General features: G+C 39.6%; 2 protein-coding genes across 5 annotated transcripts; one reads left to right on the top strand and one right to left on the bottom strand.

Moving 5' to 3' along the window:
• Positions 1-582: 582 nt before the first annotated feature.
• On the top strand, positions 583-13,591 carry lamp2 (lysosomal-associated membrane protein 2). Of its 4 annotated transcripts, none has more exons than XM_074649386.1 (9): positions 583-767; positions 4,350-4,465; positions 5,124-5,334; positions 5,423-5,584; positions 5,669-5,913; positions 6,018-6,125; positions 6,647-6,701; positions 6,801-6,971; positions 13,318-13,591. In XM_074649386.1, exons 1-9 carry the CDS (start codon positions 719-721, stop codon positions 13,458-13,460), a joined length of 1,260 nt encoding a protein of 419 aa, XP_074505487.1. In that variant the 5' UTR covers positions 583-718; the 3' UTR covers positions 13,461-13,591. The 4 variants fall into 4 exon arrangements, with proteins under 4 accessions (XP_074505487.1, XP_074505486.1, XP_074505488.1 ...); XM_074649385.1 differs by lacking the exon at positions 13,318-13,591 and adding an exon at positions 11,864-12,146; XM_074649387.1 differs by lacking the exon at positions 13,318-13,591 and adding an exon at positions 8,132-11,711.
• A 2,064-nt stretch (positions 13,592-15,655) lies between these two features.
• On the bottom strand, positions 15,656-22,575 carry atp1b4 (ATPase Na+/K+ transporting subunit beta 4). Its single transcript, XM_074649389.1, has 9 exons — positions 22,402-22,575; positions 22,105-22,173; positions 21,236-21,452; positions 19,106-19,234; positions 18,872-18,976; positions 18,336-18,535; positions 16,938-16,994; positions 16,761-16,853; positions 15,656-16,667 (listed from the first exon to the last, which is right to left on the bottom strand). The coding sequence occupies exons 2-9, from the start codon at positions 22,168-22,170 to the stop codon at positions 16,506-16,508; spliced, it is 1,029 nt and encodes a 342-aa protein (XP_074505490.1). The 5' UTR covers positions 22,171-22,173; positions 22,402-22,575; the 3' UTR covers positions 15,656-16,505.
• Positions 22,576-23,767: the final 1,192 nt, after the last annotated feature.

The following is a 23,767-nucleotide window of genomic DNA, read 5'->3' as shown; positions in this document are numbered from 1 at the left end:
GTAGAGCGAGCACAAGCGCGAGCAACAGGACGCTGACTTTCGTTGACTTAATGGCCACAGGTGTCGCTGTTAACAAGCATTTCTGAAAGTTACAAACAGTCCCTTTAAATGAATAAAGTGTAAAAAAGCCAATATGTCTTGTTTGTTCCTTGTTACTGATAGAGAGTTCAATCATCCAATCCACCAAACAACTCAAAACAAGAGTCAATTCCAACAGGAAAACACACTTTGGCATTTTGACAAATTTTTCTTGGGCACTACCCACATAATCAGCTGTGCTGCTCATCCCACAAATGTATGATCTTTATGAAGTTGGACATCATTGTGAAGGTAAATAAACAGGCTTTCCAACGATGTAAAATACAATGCCAATTAGCATTGTAACAACAGACAAATAATCCACCAAACACAAGTTTCACAACTTTTTCCCCCAGTTTATCACTGTCTTGTATTAAAGCAGTATGTCTGAAGCCATTAAACATTCACATTCAAGTGAGCCTTAGTAATATACTGTACAATAATTAACTCAAAGGAGGAGAGACTTCCTCCCTCTCTGGTTGAGACCGTCCTTGTCATCACATGACTCTGATTTCCGGGTCCATTCGGCGGCTCATCTTCATCTCTTCATCCGGCTGACTGAGCGTCTCTGTCGGGCTTCTCTCTCTCTCATCTCCTCCTTCTCTCTGGTGGCTGACACTCCAACACATACTGAGCCATCATGTATCGATATGCTGCATTTGTTTTACTCCTCGCCTTCCTCGGAACCGGTATGTATCATCACCTTTTAAATAAGTCTTTAAATCAAAAGAGAAAACAAGTGAGAAGAAAAACAATCATCTGTTTTCTGCGAAGTGACGAAGATTAAAGCTGAATTTAAGGGGCCTGGTGATAATACTGCCTAAATAAGGCTAAGTACTGCTCTGGAAAACAATATATATGTTTAAAACACATCTATTAGTTGTGTTGTTTGTAATGTTAAACATATAAATGTGATATTTACAGCACAGGCCTTAAAACAGCTGATGTTGTGCTAATGAAGCTAGCTCGAGTGCTAATTGTTTCCTACGTCAACAACATCATTAAGAGTCTTTAAGCAGCTAAATAAACATTATAAACCATCACAGCTGCTCTTTATCTCTTCACACAGACGTTTAACAACCACACTATGACACTGACAGTGACTGTAAAGATAGCTTTTAACGTTATAATAAATATAATGTGTTGGACAGTTAGCCTACTTAGCTAGCTAAGCTAAGCTAGCTGTTAGCTCACTTGTTAGATAACACTTTGTTGTTTTAGTGTGAAACTATCTGAGTCATTTATGCTGTTTAATAACGTTAGAAACGGGTAACAGTGGAATATGTTACCTAAAACTCCGTTGTCACAAGATAAAAGGCGTTAACATGATGTTAACTGGCTAATATGGTTAGCATGCTAATGCAGTTAGCATTAGCATTGACGTTGGCAGGTTACAGTAAGTTAGCACGTGACTGCCAGGACACATTACCAACAAGCTAATGCTAACAAGCTAACAGGCTAACAGCAGTATAGTGCAGGAGTCAAGCCCTTTACTGTCATTGTGTAGTGCAACAAATTAGATTGTGACAATCCCACAGGTACTAATGAAAAGATAATACAATAAAAAAGATAATGCAATAAATATATATAATATATATATATGGTATATATATATATTATATAATATAAAGATAATGCAATATAAAAATACAATATGTATATTGATGAGATGACAGTTTTACCAGATTATTGCACAAAGTATCCGTCAGATAATTATATAATTATTGCACAGTGATCAGCAAATATTATTGCACATATTCGAAACAGTAGATTTACAGTATTTACATTGCAAAAGTGACACAAAAGTGACCAACGTGTTATTGCAGTTGGGAAAAATCTGTTTTTAAGTCTGTTTCACCAAATTAATATATTATGACTCCAAAGCTGCGGACATTAAAAGGGTAACAGTCATCACTTTATTATTATAATTTTTATTCCAGATGAGCTTTTTAAATGAGTTAATTCTTCTGTTGGGTTGATACTAGCTAACAAGCAGTATAGTTCCACTAAATTAATATATTAAGACTCCAAAGCTGCGGATATTAGAATAGAATAGAATAGAATAGACCACTTCTGCTCAGTGCTTTAAAACAAATACTTGACAAGACTTAAGGAGGCAGGTAAAACATATAACAGGTAAAACACACACAGTTATAAAGCAAATAAAACAGGTAAAGTATATAATAAAGCAAGTAAAACAGGTAAAGTAGATAAAAGGGAAACAGTCATCACTTTAAACAAGATTATTATTATTTTTTTATTTTTTTTATTTCAGATGAGCTTTTTAAATGAGTTAATTCTTCTGTTGGGTTGATACTAGCTAGATACTAGTTAACAGCAGTATAGTTTCACTAAATTAATATATTATAACTCCAAAGCTGCAGACATTAAAAGGGAAAAACAGTCATCACTTTAAACAAGATTATTATTATTTTTATTTCAGATGAGCGTTTTAAATGAGTTAATTCTTTTTTATTTATTGAACAAATTCAGATTTACAAACAACATGGCTCATAGATCATTGCATTAGAGTAAAAGGACAAGGTGCATACAGAACAAGAACAAATAAAATATGTAAAATTATACATGAAAATAATAATAAATTAAATTAAGGGCTGTAGCTTTAATTCATATTCCTCTATTATACTAAGAAGTTTCAATGCATTTTTGTTTTTCATGACTTTAAGGGCTTTTATGTAAGAAAAAAACTCAGTATGAAACACATTAAACCCAGGTTTCACTTTCATATACTTGGATTTGTGCAAATAAAATTGTCCAAGAATGAGAATGTTATTCACAAGAAAGTCATCTTTGTTATTGTCCATGACAAGTCCATAAACAATGTCCTTTTGAGAGAAGTTTCCCAGACGAGAGACTTTAGGGAAAAGCCAGTTTAATTCTTCTGTTGGGTTGATACTAGCTAGTTAGATTTATGCTAACGTTACTAATTTCAGCTTTGTTTCCACTATAAATGTTTCATGATATCACTTGCTGCATTTTTGATAGGCGTCAACAAAAAAGGTGCTCTCATAAACTGGGTCACAAAATACGATACCTGCTATTTCAATGTACCAAAAACAAATCTGTTCCAAGTGTTGACCAAATATTGTCAGGTGACGTGTAACTAATGTTATGCCTTCAGTAAAAAAAAATACAGTATTTTTATAGCAAGATCACAAACATCTGTGTGAGTTTGAGGTCATGTCATGTGTGCTTTTATGAGTTTATGATACTTGGAGATTGTAGCAGGCAGCTGTTGTTGAGTTGATGACCATGCATACTGGTAAAACTATATTGTACATCTGAATGGACCTTGGCCTCTCTTCTGTTAATTGTATACAGAGCCTGTGGATTAGTACAGGGCTTTATTGCAAGTATGATTTATGTATGTTTTTTTGAAGAGTGTACTTTCATTTTAGAATATCAGTATTACTTGTGGTCATGTGGAGGGATGCACCGATCCAACTTTTTCAGTCCTGATACAGAGTACCAATCCGATACCGGTGTTAAATCAATAACCTGTATGCCTCACTGTGTAGAAGTGACTGGGTTCGTTCTTTTATGTATAAGGAAACATCAGGCTTGACTTCAACATTGCTATCCTAACTTTGTAAAACAAAATGTGACCTGATATGAAATTATCTAATAGTAATTTATTATTTAAATAATAAACCATACACCAGCAACTTGATAAAAAAAACAAACATCACAATTAACAGGAATTACAATTCAAGTGTAATCCTTTTTAATGCAGCAACAAATTGGTAAAAACTTAAACAGGAATTCAAATTTAAGTCTATTATGTATATAGTATATAAACATAGAATTTAATTTAATAGATCGGCCCCATTGTCACCGATATCCGATCCAGCTATTTGAGTCAGTATCGGTGCGATATCCGATCCGCTATTGGTATCGGTGCATCCTTCCGTACAAAAGAAATGGCTCTTAAATACACTTATGTGACAGGTAGCCTAAACACGGTCACATAAGTCCCTGATCAAACTTGTATTATAGTAATTTACACGGCCTTGGCTGTGGAGGTCATCCGATCTCAGCTGGAGGATGGAGGTGCTGGTGGTTGTTTGTTTAAAAATGTTGTGGGTATTATCTCTCACATTGGAACAGATGGTCTTCATATGAAGTGTCAATGAGTTTCCACTTTTTGCAGCTATATTTTCAGTGCAGACAGTAACCCATTCAATTTCAACTTGCCTAATAATTAATTAGAATAAGAAAAATATAGTAATTTTTTTTCTTTTTCTTTTCAGCGTTCCAGCTGTCACATGGCACTGAGGTGAATGTCAAAGACAAAGACAACAACTTATGCCTCTTTGCCAATCTAACGGTCAACTTCTCAGTCTCCTATGAAGTAGCTGACAATAAGGTGAGTAGTCACAATAACCTCAAGATGTTCTACTATATCCGACTGTTTGGTATATTTAGCACATCAGGCTACACAGTATCCTTATGAAACTAGTTTACCAATATAGCAAAGCTGCTCCACTCTTATCAGGCTTACTCCACAGCGTGACTACTCATGTGGAAGCAAACGTCAACATGGAAAAGGGAAATGAGGGGAGTCACTACAAAGCAAATAGATTCTTGCTATTTCAGCATTTCAGTCAGTGAGTTTTCCTGGAACATATCCTGCGATTGTTAAGTCCTGTCTTTTTACTAGTGAGTTGTTGTGCTATAGAAAGCAGCTCACAGAAATGTATGACATTTTGAGAACATGTATTTATAATTAACTGTAATGGATCTTTCATATTAGCTGTCTGCCAGACCCTGACCTATTAGAATAATGTTAATGCCATGTTTACAGGGGAAGTGCTTAAGCTGATGAGGAACTGTATAATGATATACAGACTCCACCCCACTGTCTAGAATACACAAGACACACACAAATCAACATCACCTTTGTTTTCTCATCCCCTGACAAAATGTTGTTAACTGGCCTGTATTCACTTGCTTCTCTTGCACTTAAAAAAGAAAAAAATGTGTAAAATGACATCTAAATAAGTTTAAACTCTGCTCTCTTTTAGAGTGCAACAGTCGTGTTTGAACTTCCTGGAGAAGTCACAACAAGTGGAAGTACATGTGATGCCAAAAGCTCAACGTTGAAGCTTAATTTTGGAGAAGGACACTCCTGGAGTGTGAACTTCACCATCAGCGGAGAAAAGTACCAGGCAGACACCATCACCTTTTCCTACAACCTCAGCGACGCAACCGTCTTCCCTAGTTCTACATTAAATGGTAACTTCTACACCGTGCAAACAAAAAATACACCCGTACATGAGAGGTCTTGTACTGATGCTGATGTGTTTTTTTTAATTTCTTTTAGACACCGCGACTGTCGCCGTGAAGCCTCAACTCCCAGATATAGGCTTGGACACCTGCTACTCATGCAAGAGCAAAGAAACAATCGAAGCTGACTCAGTCAATCAGACGCTGTGGAACGTGCTCATACAGGCTTTTGTCAGTAACAACAGCACAAGTGAAAACAGTAAGTGCAGATGCAGCGTCGCGTCTCATCCTGCCTGTGATATTTCTCTCCTGTTAACATTCATTATCTGTTCTTCTCACACAGTCACTTCTTGTGATGCTGACGTTCCCACAACCCCCGTACCCCCCACCACCACCACGACTCCTGCTGCTCCTGTCACAAACTCTACTATCCCTGTCACAAACTCTACTACCCCTCCTCCTACCACCCCCCCGACCCCCACCCTCCCCGCACCCACCATTGGGACGTACAGCATCAAGCCTGATGAGAACAGCACAGCCTGTCTGATGGCCAACTTCGGCCTGCGGGTTGGTGTCATGAAAGAAGAGGTATGTTCATAAATGCAGAATTATAATGTAATCTTGTTTCCACATGATATACAGTTTATTTGTTTCACTGATTTGATTCCCTTCTCTTCCCTTAATGTCCCTAGATGAACTTTGAGCCCAACGGGACCATCGTCTCTGGCTCATGTGGAGTCAACAGCAGTCTGCTGATGTTGGTGTCCAACGCAATGTCCATCACGCTCACTTTCGCCAACGTAAGTTTGATAAACCTGCCTGGTCATATTTGTTTAAAGGACGACAACCAAGAATCTTCCGTTTTTAAATTTTTCAAAACATTTTGGGCACCATTAAAGACAATTTTTCAGATGTAGTTTTCAGGTGTAGTTGAAAGGTTATGATCAGCTTCACACCAATTAATAATCCTATGTGTATGTTTTTTTTTACTCCTAAACTCAGATATGTGTGTATAATATATTTAGATTTGTGTTTTGATAATCAGTTAATCATTTGAGTCCATTTTAAAGCAGAAAATGCCAAACATTGTACATTCCCATCTTCTTAAATGTGAGAATTTGCTACCTTTCCTTGTCTTATATCACAGTGAATTGACTATTTGAGTGTTGGTCGGATAAAATAAGTTATTTATGACACCATCTAGACAGGCTGCAACAAAATGTGAAATGTTCGCTGAGAGTATCACTCGTCCCTGAAAAAAGAGAAGGGAAATGAACTCTTTTGATGCATATTTTCTGTTTCTATTTTCCGTTTTTAACAGGACACAACGAAATTCCGCCTACATGCTCTGAACATCACCGGAAAGACGAGCTCTGGTAATTAGAAGAATCGTATCTACACACATAGACCAGACACCACACTGAGAAGCAAGCTAATATTGAGTTTTCCCTTTTAATATCTGTGTTTGTTTCAAGGTGTGGCGTTTTCTGAAGTGAACGCCAACCTGAGTCTGTGGGAGGCGGCCGTCGGCAGCTCCTACATGTGTAACAAGGAGCAGAACTACACCATCACCAGCCAGCTCACCATCTACACCTTCGACCTTCAAGTACAGCCCTTTGGAGTCAAGAAGGGTGTTTTCAGTACAGGTAGGTTATTCTTTAATGTCTCTTAAAACAGACTCTGCTGACCAAACTGTTTCATATCTAGAGTCTGATGACTCTAGAGGTTGTAATAAGCAAGATGATCTTTGTTGTGTTCGAAGCAACCAAATAGATTATACTGTTATTTTGTACTAGGGCTGGGTGTCATTTAAAATATTGGAACCGACAGTATCTTAGTTAAAAGGTTATTTTATCCAGAATAGATGTAGTCTCTATGTCTGATAATATGATCATAAAATGTTTTTAATGCAATACATTTTCTCAAAGGAAACATAAAAACATTTAAGATCACAATCACATTTTGTTTTAATCGGCGATAAAAGATGACGTGCAATCAACTATTTGATACTAAACTTTGCACTACACATTCAAATGTACACTTTTCACTGACATGATTTGTTTTGGAGCTATAAAAGTAGTCACAGACTGCCGCCACCCAGCCTTAGTAATAACTAGTGCTTTTTTAACTTCATATTAATCTAACACCCGAGGGAAAGTGTTTGATTTCACATACTTAAAATTACTGGTTGTCAAACAGGGGTGTCACGATTTTCATTCTAAATCAGAAATCGATCGAAATGAGCTTTTGATTTCGAAGGTCGAAATCTCACACACAACACTACAATGCAATGTAGTGCAACTGCAATATCATATATCGTACATTAAGTTGATTACATAATTATCGTAGCATGCTTAGACACAGCATACACAGCTTACCTGTAGCCTGCAGCTCAAAGACAACGCGGCGTAGTTTACCAGTAGCCTGCACCTGCGGTCAAAGGTGATGTGGCGACATTTTGTGTTCCTGCGAGTTATGTAAACAACGAAGACGTCGTTGACAGAAAAACTACAGTTTGCACGCTGTGCTAGTCGCAGGTACCGTTCTCATGCAACACAGCAAATATGGCAGGACATATTCGGACATCCGAATATGTCCATCTATCTATGTAAGTCTTCATTCGTATAAAGTGCATCTACTATCATCTATCATGCCAAAGATGCTCATTCAAATGAGCACAGTGTTATGTGACAACTTTAAAGTGGAGAAAATGAAGTGTTGTATTTTAACACATCTGATGGCAGATAATCTGCCATCCTGCCGTGTTGCTGTTCCACCTGTTGACTGACTCTCTCTTTATCTGCAGCCTATGAATGTTCATTGGATGACACCAGCATCTTAATCCCAATCATTGTTGGCGCTGCGCTGGCTGGCTTGATTCTCATTGTAGTGATCGCTTACGTGATTGGTCGAAGAAAGACTTATGTTGGATATCAGACACTTTAAATCCAGTCTGCAATCGATACCACGGGGTTCCCAAGACTGGTCCTTGGGTTTCATGTGCAATTGTTTAATTGGCAAATAACTTAAAAATTCACAAGTCAAATTTCTGCTGGAAAAAACATGCAGCATTGAAGTTATTGGTCATTATGAGGCATGAAATGCACATGGAGCATTTTTGAATTGCAGTTGCCTCGAGGTTTTTAATGATACTATAGTAAGGAGTAAAAAACCCATGTACAGATGGATAGTTTGGTGTTTTACCTCAAGGACCAAACTTGTCTATCCCCAATGTTTCTTTTTTGTTGATTTCTGAATGTCTTGTCTTTCCTTTCTGTTGTGTTTTTTGTTAATGAGCAAGTGCAACATCCACCCAACCTATTTTTATTATAATCACATGAAAGGTGACTTTCAATATAAACAGGTACAGTACACTTGTACATTTACAAAAGCCTCTGGACATTAATGTTTCACACATTTTTCAGTAAGAGATGTGTGACAGTTTAAATTAGAATCCTGCACTTGCTCTGCAGACATTCCCTTTTTTTGTTTTCTTTGTCATTATTTAATCTTTGTGCACATTTTACAGTGCCTTCAAATGAAACTCGTGAGCTTGTGTTTACAACATGGGAAGTCGTGTACACAATATGCTTGGTGTTCAAGTGGTTAAGTCGCTGCTAAGCTACGTCAATATTAACGTTACTGTCGGCGTCTAGAAGCCACAGAGGCAAGTGGGTAACATAATGCAGGAAATGCAAAGTCATGATGACAGGAAACAGATTAGTCAGTTGGAAATAGCAACATTGGCCTCAGACATATTATAAAATTACAAAGACTTACAATATACAACAAAAATTACAATAAATTCACTTATTGTGTACCGAAAAAATGAACTTCCATGGCCTCCGCCATTTATGACAACGTCAACAAACGTCAGAAACGGGGGCGTTCATATGGACTCTTCTCGTGAACACGCTGAACACGACCCCATTTGAAGGCACCATTCGTTTTTTTACTTCCTTTAAGGTTTGACTTTTCATCCCCATAATTATTCACATTATGACATCATTTCTTCCACAAATCAAAGAAAGATGGTCACATTAGCTTTCTTCCTTTGTGCCCAGAACATTCATTAATTAAGGATGAAGGTCTGCTCCATTAGGAGAGTAGTCAAGGGAATTATGCTTTAGCCCATGTTGGCCCCTGTAGAGCAGGAGAAACATTGGAATTATTGTCCTGATTATGTGGCTCCAATCATGTTAGGAATGTGTTTGTTGTTGAAACGTGGAGGACATTCAGGCATCAAGCAGTAAAAGTCCAGGTAGAACTAATGACATTAGCGTTGGCTCATTTAAATGTAAAGGCTCTGCAACTGACAAGTCCTCGTTAGTGTTATTGATTACACCTGTGCATTCCCTGCTCTGCCACTTGTCAAAGTGTCCGCTGTTTATAAAAAGGTCTCTCACATTTGCACACGCTCCTGTCAGAGAATACATCTGAAAAAGAAAGGTCAACTGGTTTTTTTTCTTTCTCACAATACTTTTTGGCATTAGGTTTAGAAAAGGGAGAGTGTAGATATTCACGTTTATGTGGATATTGACATATAAATGCACTAAGGCGCTCTTTATATTTTAGCATTGTGTTGAGACTGTTGTCTCGTTATCTCACATGTGTATAGGTGTAGGCTTTGCCTGAGCTCTGAGGGCTGCAGCCGGATCAGGAGACATTAAAGCCCCTGAAAACATTGGTTCGATGTCGGGCTGCTACTACTTTTCAGTCTTGATTAATCTGTTGATTATTTTCTTGATTAGTTGTTTGGTCTATAAAATGTCAGAAAATGGTGAAAAATGTCGATCAGTGTTTCCCAAAAAGCGAGATGACAAATGTCTTGTTTATCCACAACTCAAAGATATTAAGTTTACCATCATGGAGGAGTAAAGGAACCAGAAAATATTCACATTTAAGAAGCTGCAATCAGAGAAATTTGACTTTTCTTTCTTAGAAAATAACTCAAACCGATTAATCGATTATCAAAATAGTTGGCGATTAATTAAATAGTTGAAAACTAATCGATTAATGGTTGCAGCTCTAATTCAAAGTATTTCTCTGCAACATTGAATATTCATGATGAACAAGAAACAATAAAAATGATATCCTATTTATTCATGAAGAGTCAAATTCAGATAGTTTGACATTTTGTTAAATATGCTCATTTGCTTTCTTGCCGAGAGTTCGATTATCTGTCTGCTAAATATGAAGCTATAGTTATGAGATAGTTAGCTTAGCTTAGCATAAAGACTGGAAACAGGGGGGAAAGTTAGCCCGACTCTGTCCAAAGGAAACAAATCTTGCTTACCAGCACCTCTAATGTTGGTATGGTAGTATCAATCTCCTCATCTAACTCTCGGCAAGAAAGCAAAAAGGGTGTTTTTTACTAAAATGTCAAACTATTCCTTTAAAAGCTCATCTTATCTGCTCCATCAAGACCATGTGGGTGTGTTCTGACCCATTTTAATTCAACAGTGTTGGCAAAGAACAAGCAACCCCACACCCGTCTTCAGATTTTGATACCCAAATTGTTAAAAAAAGAACCACTGAAGTGTGAGATTATATTCTCATGTGAAATAGAAAGTTGTGTTTTCATGTAGTCGCTCATAGTAAGAGGCTGAACGCGGGTTTTCAGGAGCTTTTAATGCAGGGAATTAGTGCAGATTGATGCAGTATCGGGGACGGAGGCAAGCCCCAGAATGTGTGTTTCTGTAATGTTAGAAAGCCAATGTTACACATGGTAGTCGTTGTGTATTGTTGCTTCATTCTAGCAGAGTGCGGTGTACTGTTATCCTTGTTCCAACTCCTCAGGACTGGAGCAAAGCAGGCAGTAAACTACACTGAATAGTCACATTAAGTTGCTTATAGAGTTAGCTTTCCCAGGACGTATACATGTGTATGAGTATAATAGCTCGGAATCAAATATGAGCTTTGATTTTTTTTTTTCTGCTTGTGATTGTTGCTGTCTGTATTTCAGCTTTGTACAGTTGCCTTAATTATAAAGATGGTTTTGCAGCACTAGTATAAATGTTTTATTTCTCAATGTTCTCAATAAATCATCTACCAGGTTTATCATCATGACAACTGTGCCTTGCTTAATGATTTTTATTTTATTCATTCAATAACTCGCTAATACTGCTAAGAAACCTTTTCTGGTTTATTTCCCTTCACTAGTTGAGGACATTTCACACAAACACGTGTTCAGTAAAGGGAATTTGTGCTGCAAGACCATCTTGTTGCAGATCAATTCATGTGTGTTATGTGGATAGAAATGATTTCATCTCCAATCACTCATGCTGTTAGCGATAATGCATTTGATCTCAAATTGTGTGTCAGACTGAAGTGGAGCTTTTTTAGTCTTAAGATTTATGGAAATAAAAATGCATTGCTGCCCTGGACACCTGAGTAAATGTTTATTGCTTTTGCAAAACTTCTTAATCCAGCAGTTTTACGTCTTTCTTCCAGCCGTTCGTGCTTTAACCATTAACATTTTTTACTTCTGTTCAACCTATGAGACATTCACCTCTCTGCTCTCTTCACTCCCGTCTAGCTGAGGATTGCCAGTCCGATGCGGAGAGCTTCCTTGTTCCCATAGCTGTCGGAGTTGCCCTGCTTGTTCTCATTCTTATCGTGCTGTTGGCCTATTTCATCGGGAGAAAGAGAAACATGGCCACCGGCTACGAGTCTTTCTAGTTCAACTTTCCTCGTTTAACTCTTTAACGCTCTTCAAAGGATAGTCAGTGAATCGCTGCCTTTGACTAAAAACATGTTGTATTGACGTTTCCATGTAGTGTTTAGTGCTGTTGACTTCCTGACTGTATTCATAAAAGAATAATGTGACGTTTTGGGAAATGTACGAGAGTTAGATGAGAAGGTTGATACCGAGCTAAATTAGCTTAGCTTAGCACAAAGACTGGAAACGGGGAATCTGCTAGCATGGCTCTGTTCAACTCTAAAGCTCACTGATTAACATGTTATATAATTTATTACACTGGTTTGTTGAATATTGAATTATGATTGGTCAATCATGGCGTTCTACGGCCTGTTATTTCTTTATTGCAGACCGTTGCTATGGACGCAGTTCTGATCTCGGACTCTGGAGCACCATTTTTGTGTCAAATTATTGATTTCTTAAGTAAGTAGCCGTGTAATAAGCGGCATAATGTACAGCGATTGATGCAAGAACTTGTTGGGGTCCTTGCATCGCCCCGACGTGGTTCTTGCATCGCCCCATTTGGGTCCTTGCATCGCCCCGTCCGGGTCCTTGCATCGCCCCGTCCGGGTCCTTGCATCGCCCCGTCCGCGTCCTTTCATCGCCCCGTCCGCGTCCTTGCATCGCCCCGTCTGGGTCCTTTCATCGCCCCGTCCGGGTCCTTGCATCGCCCCGTCCCGGTCCTTGCATCGCCCCGTCCGCGTCCTTTCATCGCCCCGTCCCGGTCCTTGCATCGCCCCCGTCGGGGTTTATTTCATAACAATGACCGGCTCGCTGTACATTATCTCTTACTTGTTTCATCCGTACAAAATCAGTAGTGTAAAAATTAATTGTCTGGGTTTTTACTGGATGCGTATGCCAAAAAAGGCTTGAATGGCATTAAATCATGTCGATGAAACAGCTCCTCAAGTCTGAAGATAATGAATAGTTTTGGGGTGTTTGTATAGAACTGACAGACATGAGAGTGCATATTTCCCAAAATGTCAGACTATTCCTTTAAGAGTTTCCTTCACTCATCCTGCCTGACATTAATGTTCACAAACAGTCTATACTAATAAGTAATAAACACTTGAGTGATTTCCTTTTTGTGCCTTTGTAATATTTAATAACCCTTTCCTCTAAACCTCTTAAGCTTTTTATAGGATCTCCTTTCCTGCTGCTCTTTCCTCTAACAATACGTGGACTGTAAATATCCTAAATCCCTTCTCTCCCTGAGTAATGTCTTCTGCTGACTAAACCACTAACCTGCTGTCTGTCTGTCTGTCTGTCTCTTTTCCGGTCTGTCTTGTCAGCTGAGGAATGCTTCCTGGACTCTGATTTGAGCTTTTTGGTGCCCATTGCGGTGGGCGTGGCGCTCAGCTTCCTAATCATCCTTGTGCTTATCTCTTACCTGATTGGCCGGAGGAAGAGTCGCACTGGCTACCAGTCTGTATAATCCTGCTGCTGCTGCTTCTTCTTCGTCTGCCTCTTGCACCCTTTCAACCCTTTACAGCTCTTAAAAAACACCTTTCCTGCCCGTCAGTGCATCGAAAGCATCCCAAAGTTTCCCGCTCATTTCTGTTCGCCTAAAAAAAAATAGCTTATTTCTCGTACACAGTTTAAAATTGTCCCCCTTTTTGCTTTGATGCCAATGACCTGAATCGAGTACCAAAACATTTATGATCAATATTGCATCGTTTGATTGTAGACTGCATGTTTTGAAAATTAAATTTATGGCTTTGAGTAGCCGTCCACCTCCAGAGAGACCTCCCTCTTCCCTCCTTCCTCCTTCCTCCTTCCTCCCTCCTCCCTCCTCCCTCCTCCTCCTCCCCAGAGAGGCTTTTTCCCTCTCGGTTTCTGTGCTGTATAATAGTACACGTGTAAATTACTCTCTTGTATAGAATGAATGACGTTGATTATTGATGAATGTAACGAGCAAGCTCCACTGTTGTCATTCAAATCCCAGACGCCAAGTTGTTTTAACCTTCATGTAACATAAATTAAACTCCTAAATGAGACACTGTTGCACATTAATTGTAGTTTGATGAAAGGGACACTGACTAAGACACTTTACCAGCATTGGGACCAGTTTATTGTTGTTTATTTTGGGAAATGTTTTATGTTTTATGTCACTCATGTTAGGGAGATTTATTTTCTTGAAATGTACACTTAACATTTGAGTATTTGGTGAATTAATCATAGTCATTTCAAAAGGTTTAACAAATGAGACAAAGAACAGGGTGAGCATTTCAAGTACGAAGAGTAATATTTAATTCACACCATTTCATCGATGTGATCCTCCGTTCTGTTCATTCGATCGCTTCCCTCCCGACAGTTTTCGTGCCTTTCTGTTGTGCACCTCTTGCTTGAAGCTTGTCTCCATCCATGATGAAGAATGTGATAATGATGATGATGATGATGATGATGATGATGATGATGAGCTTGTTTAACACAAGTGGGGAACAAAATTAAATAAAGTTTCGTTCTTGTTTTGTATCACTGTCATTTTTTTTTTTTATGGGCTCTACTTGTTAGTGTAAAGTTGCAGAACAGGATGCTCGTCGTGAGTCTTGTGACGGGACTGAATTCAAAGGTTAACGGTTGTAAACTAAACAACTGTTTCGACTTCGACCAACGGCGTGCTTTTTATAACCGGAGGCATGACTCTCACTCCCTCCGGCTATTACCGGCATTCAGGTCACACCGGCTGAAGTAGGCGTAACTTATTACTGAGACTAGTTTGCAGATAAACCTGTGTTTTGTTGACACTGGCTTCCTCATTGTTTGTATAAGTAACAATATTTGCACAATTAATCAATTGTCCTTGAAATAATTTTTCCTTTTTGGTTAAAACTGCCTCGCAGCAAGAGGGTTGCAGGTTCAAAACCGTGCTTGGGGCCCTTTTGTGTGGAGTTTGCGTGTTCTCCCCGTGTTAGCGTGGGTTTTCTCCAGGTTCTCAGGTTTCCTCCCACAGTCCAAAGACATGCAGGTTAACTGTTGACTCTAAATGTCCCTTAGGTGTGACTGTGAGTGTGAATGGTTGTCTGTTTCTATGTGTCAGCCCTGTGATAGTCCGCTTTCGCCCAATGTCAGCTGGGATCGGCTGTAGATTATTAGCCTTTTTACAACAAATAAGGATTTATTTCATGTTTTATAAGCTATGTGAGAATGCATGAACAAAATATAAATATATTCCCTCCATTACAGAAGATATATTGTATCTCAATGAGATCTTTCTGATTAAATAAAGGATAAATTAAATTAAATAATTAGCCCGAAAGCGGTCTGTGAGACCTCTAATAGACAGTTTATAAAACTGTAAAATACACTTATTTGGGAGTGATGTGTAAAAACTGTCAATCCTAAATATAGAGAGGATATTAAAATAAATTGTATTTAACCAGTTGTTATACAACAAAAAGTGATTTTCAGTAGCCTTCTGAGACATGTCATCAGTTCAAAATGATCATAAAATGAGTAAAAGACGGTGGATGTTAAAATGTATTTACCTCCAAAAGAATGTAAAGTTTTACAGTATCCATTTCTAACTATACTGTTTGTAGAGTTTTACTGAAATGACATAGTTAAGATGTGTTGAAAGCTTTTTTTAAAGTTGATATCAGTCCCATGTGGAAGAAAACTTAGAGTACATACCAGAACATTGTATTTATTATAAGAACTATAATAGGAATAAATACAACATTGATACCATGTTTAGTAGCACAGTTCAGACAGGATTAATACTATCACAAAATAGTTATACTTTTTTTTTTTTAAATGGTACAGACCTTTCATAAACTATTTCACAGTCTCTTTATTGATCAGTCTTGTGTAGTATTTCATTTTCAAAAGCAAATGTTTTTACAAAAGAAGGCAAGGTAAAGGCTTGTGATGCTTTATCATAAATGTATAATACGGCTCTATTCAACAAAAATATAGTAATAGTGTATTTGCAGTCATTTATTATTTACTGTGTAAGTACAGTACAAGTCCTGCTTTCAGTGTTCTTTGAATTCTTTCAATATACATGTTTGAAAAATATAATTCAAAACAAATTAGTCACACAAAACGGTGCACACAAAACCATAATCTAACCTGATACAACAATATTTCTAGTAATGTTTTTAAGTCATAATTGGATTTGCATAGCCAGAAATGCTAACTATTGGGCATTGAGTGTAATTTAGTTTGATTAATTTCGCTAATCATTACAAAAATATCAGGAATTGTAACAACTTCTACGCACTTGTCCTGTGCTCAGCACTGTTTGTTGTGGGTGCAGGTGCCAGTAGCACGCTCAGGGTACAAAGATACAACAGAAACACAAGAGCAAATATCTACTTCTTGAGGAATTTCACAGCAGAAGATGTTGGATATTTAAGTGAAAGATGAGGAGAGGGGGAATTACATATTTCATGAAAAAAATATTTTTTTTTCTTGTACATTTTATCTGCCTTGTTGTCACGGGAGCATCCTGCAGGCAGCGACGTCTTCTTGCACTTTACGCTCCGACATCGAAGGAGAAGCTCACACTGCCCAGGTAGCGGTCAGTGGGTGAATCGTTAATGATGCCCTTTCCGTTCAGTTTGCATTGTACCTGGATGTGAGTGTCGACCTGCAGTCCTACGAAACGCACGGCCACAACCGGTGCAGAGTAGTTCAGCTGAGACAGAAGAGACACGAGAGGTCAAGACATAACAGGCGTTATTTCAGATTAGTATATGTTATCCACAACAAGGATGAAACTCTCACTCACGTGTCTGAGCTTCCCATAATACGGATAGTACTTCAGGTCAAAAATGCTTTTAGGGAAAAATTCGACTTCTCCCAAGGCTTCTGGAGGTCCTCTCTGAAAGAGGACAAAGTTCTTGACATTTTCAGACACGCTGCTTATCGCTGAGATAGAAATCACAAGTGTCGATGGTTACTGTACCTTAACGCCACAAGTCACATTTACCGCTTTGCCCTGGCCAGGTAGGTAACCAAGAATCTATTGAAAAGTAAGAAACAAAAAAAGTTAAAAAAAATAAATAATCCATTATCTGTATCTGACATTGGGCGAAGGCGGGGTACACCCTGGACAGGTCTCCAGACTATCACAAGGCTGACACATAGAGACCAACACATCCACACCTACGGGCAATTTAGAGTCAACAGTTAACCTGCACGTCTTTGGACTGTGGGAGGAAACTGGAGAAAACCCACGCTAACACGGGGAGAACACGCAAACTCCACACAGAAGGGCCCCGAGCCTACGACCCTCTTGCTGTGAGGCAGGCTCCAAAATGACCTAAAAATCAAGGAGCTGGTATCATTAAATATTTTTAAATCTAAAATGAAGGCTTTAGAAGCAGACTCTATGGCATGCCAATGTTTTTAGCCCCCTTGTTATACAGCTGACTCCCAGAAAGTTTCTTTTTGTCCCCCCATTTGTCTTTAGATAGTTCTCTTTTAATCCAAATTTTAGTGCTTTTAGTGTTTGTGAACTGTATTTTATCTCTATTTGTGTCTGTGTGTCTGCAACTTTGTGTTCTTGCTGCTGACCGTCTTGGCCAGGTGTCCCTTGGAAAAGAGGTTCTTAATCTCAATGGGACTAACCTGGTTAAATATAGGTGAAATACAAATAAAATGAAAAATAAATTCAAATTGTGGTAGCTTGCAAATATCACTGTCAAAATATCACTTTTCCTCTAAAAAAAAAATTAAAATAAAAAATGCCGTTCTTCATTTTATGCATTGAGTTAACAAATTAACAAATAAATATAGAAAGAAAGAAATACACTTTTCACCCCTGTAACTCTCGTTGTAGTGAAACTGACTAAACATTTTAAAGCCAACAATATCAGGGACCGATTGTTTATTTATATTATAATAAATACATGAAAATAAAGGGCGAGGGTTCTGGGGGGTTGAACCGTAACCTTAGATTGGCGCCAAAATCCGAAGTTCACCTATAGGGTACCAAAAGGACTCCTTCCGTTTTCCTTTATATGCTATTTTTTGTTGGATGTACACACTATCCCCCTTCTTTGCTTCAACTCCAGCAGGATAATGTCTTTATACGTAAATAATAAAAAATGACAAGCAAAAGTTTAATTTTAACTTGAATAAAGAAATATAAGAATGTGATTCTGCATGATTCAAAATAAATGGCTTCATGTGTCTTCATCCTCTCCCTGAAATGACCACAAGATGTCACTCACTGAGGAAACTGTGAGCTTCAACCGTCCAGTAACACGCTGTGTTCCTGCTGTTTTATGTTCCCTCTTTTGTTTGCACTTTTTTTTTTTTAAAGTGGACTGTTTTACAGGTTTTTGGTGACTCGTCTTACCCGGTTCATTCGAAGGAGGATGCACGGCTTTCCCTTAGAATAGCCATAGTTGTGGTCATGCACCCCCGAACAGTCTCCCAACCAGGACCTCTTAAACTGGCACGATTTCCGCTCCACGCTCTCCTCCAGGTCGTCCTGCATGAAGTATTTGTCCTGTGAACACTGAATATTCTTCCTGTCCTGAGTGACGTCGTTATACGCTGAAAATGGAGAAGGAGGCAGAGAGGGACGGAGGGAGAATGAGAGAGGAGGGCATAAATAAACCCTCGCTACAGCAATGCCCTGCCAGACTCAGGCCTCTGATTAAGGAAGCTTGACAAAAGCAGGGTGAGAAAAAAAAACCCGAATTGAATGGCTGCACTCTGCCCACAAAGAGGCTTCCCTTCCCAGCATGCCTTGCAAGAACCAAATGGAAAAAGGGGACAAAGGTAGTGAAGATGAGGATTAACTCGTTGCATGCCCGCTTGATTTTAAACAAACTCAACAACCTCATCTGACCCCCCTCATCTTTTACATCATCCCCCCCACAGACTCACGTTTTAGGTATTCATCCATAGACCTCGCGTACTTCTTCCAGGATTTGCGATCAGAGGCGTTGAAGGCGATCTCGTGGCCTTCTAGGTGTGGGGCCATCGTCATACCTGCCAGTGGAGACCCAGAGACAGTCAACTGTGCTGAGACTCAAGTAGAAGCAACAGACTGAAGGACGGTCGAGCAGAGAGACGAGAGGAAAGCGGAGGATGCAGCGTTGAGTTTGGGGTTATATTTACCTGGTGGCATCACTCTATCATTGTAGGTCGGATGGTAAGGACTAATAGACCACATGAGGCAAAACATACAGCCGCCAAACATGGCTGCGAAAAACGTATAAAGTGCAGCGTAGAAGAGAAGGATGAGGCCTGAAAGAGGAGTGAAAAACGGAGGGTGAATATTTCTGATGAAGTATTTGTTGCACAAAGGTGGCTTACGTCAGTGGTTCCCGATGTGGGGTCCGCCAGGAATTTGCCTGCTCTGAGGTCAAAATTAGATTTGCTCATGTATAACAAAAATCATGATAACACACAAAAGTCAGTATATCAAAAACTATTTAAAAAGATATATATCATCATGCTTCAATCCATATTTGTTGGCGTTTAGCCTTTCAAAAACAACATTTTCACCCACTTTACACACAATGAGGCTTGCACCTGTATTAATGGGGGCGGTCTAGCAGCAATCCGCACCACAAATTACATTTATTTAACCACAATAAGAAAAAAACACTCTATTATAGTAAATCAATTAAGTTGTTACAAAAAAAAGAGATCATATTATGTATCTGCATTCACTTGGCGAATCCATCAAGATGTCATCACTTTATTCACAGAACTGACGAGTATTCATTATAGAAAGTTGATTTAATAAAAGAGACTAACTCATTTGAATCACACTGAATCACCTCATTCAAATTTTGTTCGAGGATTTGTAATTTTTTTTTGAGGGTGATGATGTCAAGGGGTTCAGCCACATGGCTTACGTAACGGACGACACATCTCTCAAAAAAACATTTCTCTGATCTGAGTGGAGAAGAACAATGAACCATTAGGAACTTCCCTTTTTCCTCAGAGTGTGTGGTCTGTCTGGACTCCAGCTACTGTCTTTAATCAGGACGGTCACTAATTTGTTTACTCATACAAAAGCACCGTCTCCCCCCCCCCCCTTGTGTCCGGACAAATAACTCTAATAGTTTTAGTTTAAAATCTACCTACTGAGCTAATGTGAGAACCCCTGTAACAAAGAAACCCCAAGAACTATCAGTGTTCTGCGATCTCCAATTAACAGTCCATTAGCAACTAATCAAGCCAAACGTGCCCTAAATTAAATGGCTTTTGCTGTGCGGGCGATTTCACAGGGGACTAGCTGCAGCCAGCCTTGCGTCCCCGGAGCCACAAAGGCCTTTCTGTTTGAGCTCAGTGAGAATTCTCCCAGCTGTCCTTTCACTCAGGAACACAGTGAACCTCCGGTTGCCATCGTAGTGAAGGTCTTTTTGCAGCCATAGAGGCCCGGCCAGCTCCAAGGAGCCCCAATCACCCCACTCTGGTATTGTGTCCCCTGTTACACACTCGTCTCACAGGACACACAGCGGCACAGACTTCAACTCAGGGCCTTTTTTCTTCGTCGGACACATGGGCCCCCACTCCTCCACAAGTGTGCACACACTGGTTTTGTGGCTGAAATGAGCTCTTAGCTCATGCCTGGGATCCCTGTAAGCATTTCAGCTTATGCAAGTGACACACACTTTCCTTGGATATTCTCTCTATAGTTGGATCATGTTTGGGAGGGGGCTCAACAGCGTCACATGGCATCAACCCTGGAATACCAAGAGGCTGCTCCATCATCATTGACTCAACAAACTCGTCCAGTCTGTCGCTCTTGCCAAATAAAGTTTGCCCGCACCAAAAAAGCTGTTTGGCAGCGAGCATCTCTACGTGTTTAACTGCAACTGAGGGGCCATAAGCATGCTAAGTTCAGCGATGAGGTCGCCGGGGCTTTGGGAAAGAGGCTGTGGAGAGCATGGTAAGATGTAGAGGAATGTGATTCCCGGCCAATGCGAGGCCCGGGACAGTGAGCTCCCGCTGGGGATACGTCCCCAGGCAGTCTGTTTTTGTCGGGCCACTCGGAATTGTCCATGCACCTATGTAAACATTGAGCATAAGGACACACACACACTCCCAGCACAGTGAGTCACTGGACTGGAGAGACATTTCTAAACTACCCTTCAGTGCATCTTTTAAGCACATTCATGTCTTTGTTTAAGAACTGTAAAGCATTCAACATTAGTAAATATTTGACACATGCAGTAAAAAAATAAAGTACTTTTACATTAATCCAAACAACATTTTTCTTTATCGTCAACTCACTCCAGCTCTTCCCAGAGCGGCCCATGAATTCCTTGGTCTCTGCATTCCACAGGTACGTCTTAATGTCTTCTATTTTCTGGTGGAGCGTCCTCTGGGGTAACGGCCTGCGCTTCCATCTCTCAAAGTTCAGGTCCTCCTGCTCTAGCGGCCGGTGCTCGGCCAACTCCTCCTGCTCTTCCTCCAGCTCTTGGCCATGTTTGAGCATCACTTTGTGAGGCTGGTGGAAAGAAGAAGGAGAGAAAAAGCCCTCACCACACATATTCTCAACTGTACGCGTCAGTCAATCTATTTTTTCTTTTCAAAATCACTGCAGGAAAAAAAATGGCATGCCTTCTGATCCGAGTATGACAGACGATACAAACTGCCAGAGAGTGCTCTGCATATTAATGAACATCGCACTGATGGTCCTGTCCCCCTGTTTCTGCAAATTATAAACCCGCTGGTGACCTCTCTGGCACTCGTTGGGAGAGCTGACCTCCTCTGGTTGGACCCTCCTGCTTGGAGCAGCAGCTGCAGACAGCAGTGCTGGAAGGGTCACTCTGACAGCCAGATGTTACTCACTGACTCTCAGCATCCACGGGCCAGGACACACAGATCCCACAGGAACCACGGGGACGCTTGAGAGTGTCACCGAATAAGGCACTTAAAATCTGTGAGAGTTTGGCTTTTAAAAGAATCTGCTGTCAAATGTTTAATTAATGCTTTGACGCTTGTGCAAACAAAACCACTTTATTGAGTTAATAACTGTTAAAAACAACTCCTATAGCTTGTGGGCAATATGTCTTAATTTGCTGCATCTTGCTTCGGTGAATAAAGTGATTATAAAGTTGTATGTTTTCTATCTAATATATATAATATATAGCACTTACAAGACCTGGTGGATGATTTTTAAGGAGCATCTCCTCAGCTCCTCCCTCTGTGGAACTGGGCTCCATATTCTTCACACAAGGAAAAAGGTACTTGTTAAACCAATCACATCGACCATGTCCATTGACTAAAAGTGACACACCTTTTACATCTATAGTCAAAGTTTAACAACATTTGCAAAACTTTTATCACAAGCTATCTGAATAAAACTTAATCTGCAACCATGAAGACACACAAACAAGAACAAAATCATTATTACAGTTGTAACAAGTAGAATTTAAATGAGAAATCTGACATACCTGAAGTTTTCTTTGCAACAGATACGCCTCTTAATGTGTCGAAAAGCCCCTCTTTGAGACCCCCGGAGGAGAAAAAAAAATAATGTTTGTCAAAAAGAGTTTGGGGATTTCATTAGAAAGTTTTAGGCACCGGGAGTGGAGAGGCTCCTGCAACTAAGCGTGCATCTTAGTGAATGAACGCTGGACAGAGGAAAGCTGGGGGTGGGATGCAAAGTGCTTTTTTTTGTGTCCTAGAGACGTTTTGGCAGCGGCCTGCATGGACCACAGCACTGTATTCAGTACACGCACACCATCAGCCATTGTCTGCTAAGCTGGGCTAACACTGAAGCCTGAATACAATATTTATAGCTGATCCAAGCACAAGACACTGTTGTACATCATTGCCTGGCTGCATACTGTATGTGCACAAAGACACTCGGGATAATTAATATGTTGTTGTTTTTTTGTTTAAACTTATATTATTATTGATCATGCATATATTTAACATGAATCATAAATTGAATAAAGGCCTATTGTCTGTGCACATGCATGCATACTGATCCCAGTTGCACATATAGACTCCTGCAGCAGGCAACTTGTTAACCATAAGCTCCCATCTGGAGGAGTTCAAGTTGTCCTGATCCCTGCTGCAGGATCTGCACGCCGGTCACGTCCCCTCTGGTACCCCATGTAAAAAGTGGGAGAGGGGTGAAGGGGGGACTCTTTTTTTCTTTACATGAAAAGAGAAGTTGCGTCATGGAAAAAACTGTTCTTTTGAGATTTGCGCGGCAAAAACGTGCACGTGTTCCTGTGTGTGCGTGTGCATTTGACAGTAAAGGCCAATGACTTTTTTTTATCACCATATAGGGATATTTTGCAGAGAAGCAAAAATCATCAAAAACATTTTGCAGGGAAAAGTCCATTAATTTCATGCACCTGTCCATGATGCAGAGGACTTAATCTTGTGTATGTATGCCATTTAAAAGTATCTTGAGTGCTTCTTACCTGTAACTACTAGGCTACACATTCAATGCATTGTCCCTACAAGTGATTATACATGCATTTGTGCAGGACAAGAGAGCCCCAGGGTACAAATGAGCTGTGGGGCCTCACATTAAAGCTGCAGTAGGCAGTATATTTTTTTGGCATCAATGGGCAAAAATCTCATAATAACCTTTCAGCATATTGTAATTCAAGTGTTCTGAGAGATAAGTAGACTTCTGCTCCTCGGCATGGCTCTGTATTCAGGCTTTTCAAAAATCTGAGACTGGAGACTTTGACCAATCACAGGTCATTTCATTGAGAGAGCGTTCCTATTGGCTGTGCTCCGGTCATGTGACCAGAACTTGGCGTTCCTTCATCAGATTTCACAATGACGGCGGCGTCA

The sequence above is a fragment of the Sebastes fasciatus genome, chromosome 10 (genome assembly GCF_043250625.1).
Source record: "Sebastes fasciatus isolate fSebFas1 chromosome 10, fSebFas1.pri, whole genome shotgun sequence".
Taxonomy (NCBI): domain Eukaryota; kingdom Metazoa; phylum Chordata; class Actinopteri; order Perciformes; family Sebastidae; genus Sebastes; species Sebastes fasciatus.
The sequence above is the reverse complement of the archived record's forward strand: the minus strand, read 5'-3'. Positions and strand labels throughout refer to the sequence as shown.

Bases quoted from the DNA above. Each gene is read 5' to 3' on its own strand.
- lamp2 (XM_074649386.1), top strand. From the start codon at position 719: ATGTATCGATATGCTGCATTTGTTTTACTCCTCGCCTTCCTCGGAACC. The intron at 5,585-5,668 runs GTAAGTGCAGAT...CTTCTCACACAG, and splicing joins CAACAGCACAAGTGAAAACA to TCACTTCTTGTGATGCTGAC. The intron at 6,972-13,317 runs GTAGGTTATTCT...CTGTCTTGTCAG, and splicing joins GAAGGGTGTTTTCAGTACAG to CTGAGGAATGCTTCCTGGAC.
- atp1b4 (XM_074649389.1), bottom strand. From the start codon at position 22,170: ATGGAGCCCAGTTCCACAGAGGGAGGAGCTGAGGAGATGCTCCTTAAA. The intron at 21,453-22,104 runs GTAAGTGCTATA...TCTTTCCACCAG, and splicing joins AAAATCATCCACCAGGTCTT to CCTCACAAAGTGATGCTCAA. The intron at 16,668-16,760 runs GTGAGTGAGAGT...CTTCTGTCTCAG, and splicing joins ATTATGGGAAGCTCAGACAC to CTGAACTACTCTGCACCGGT.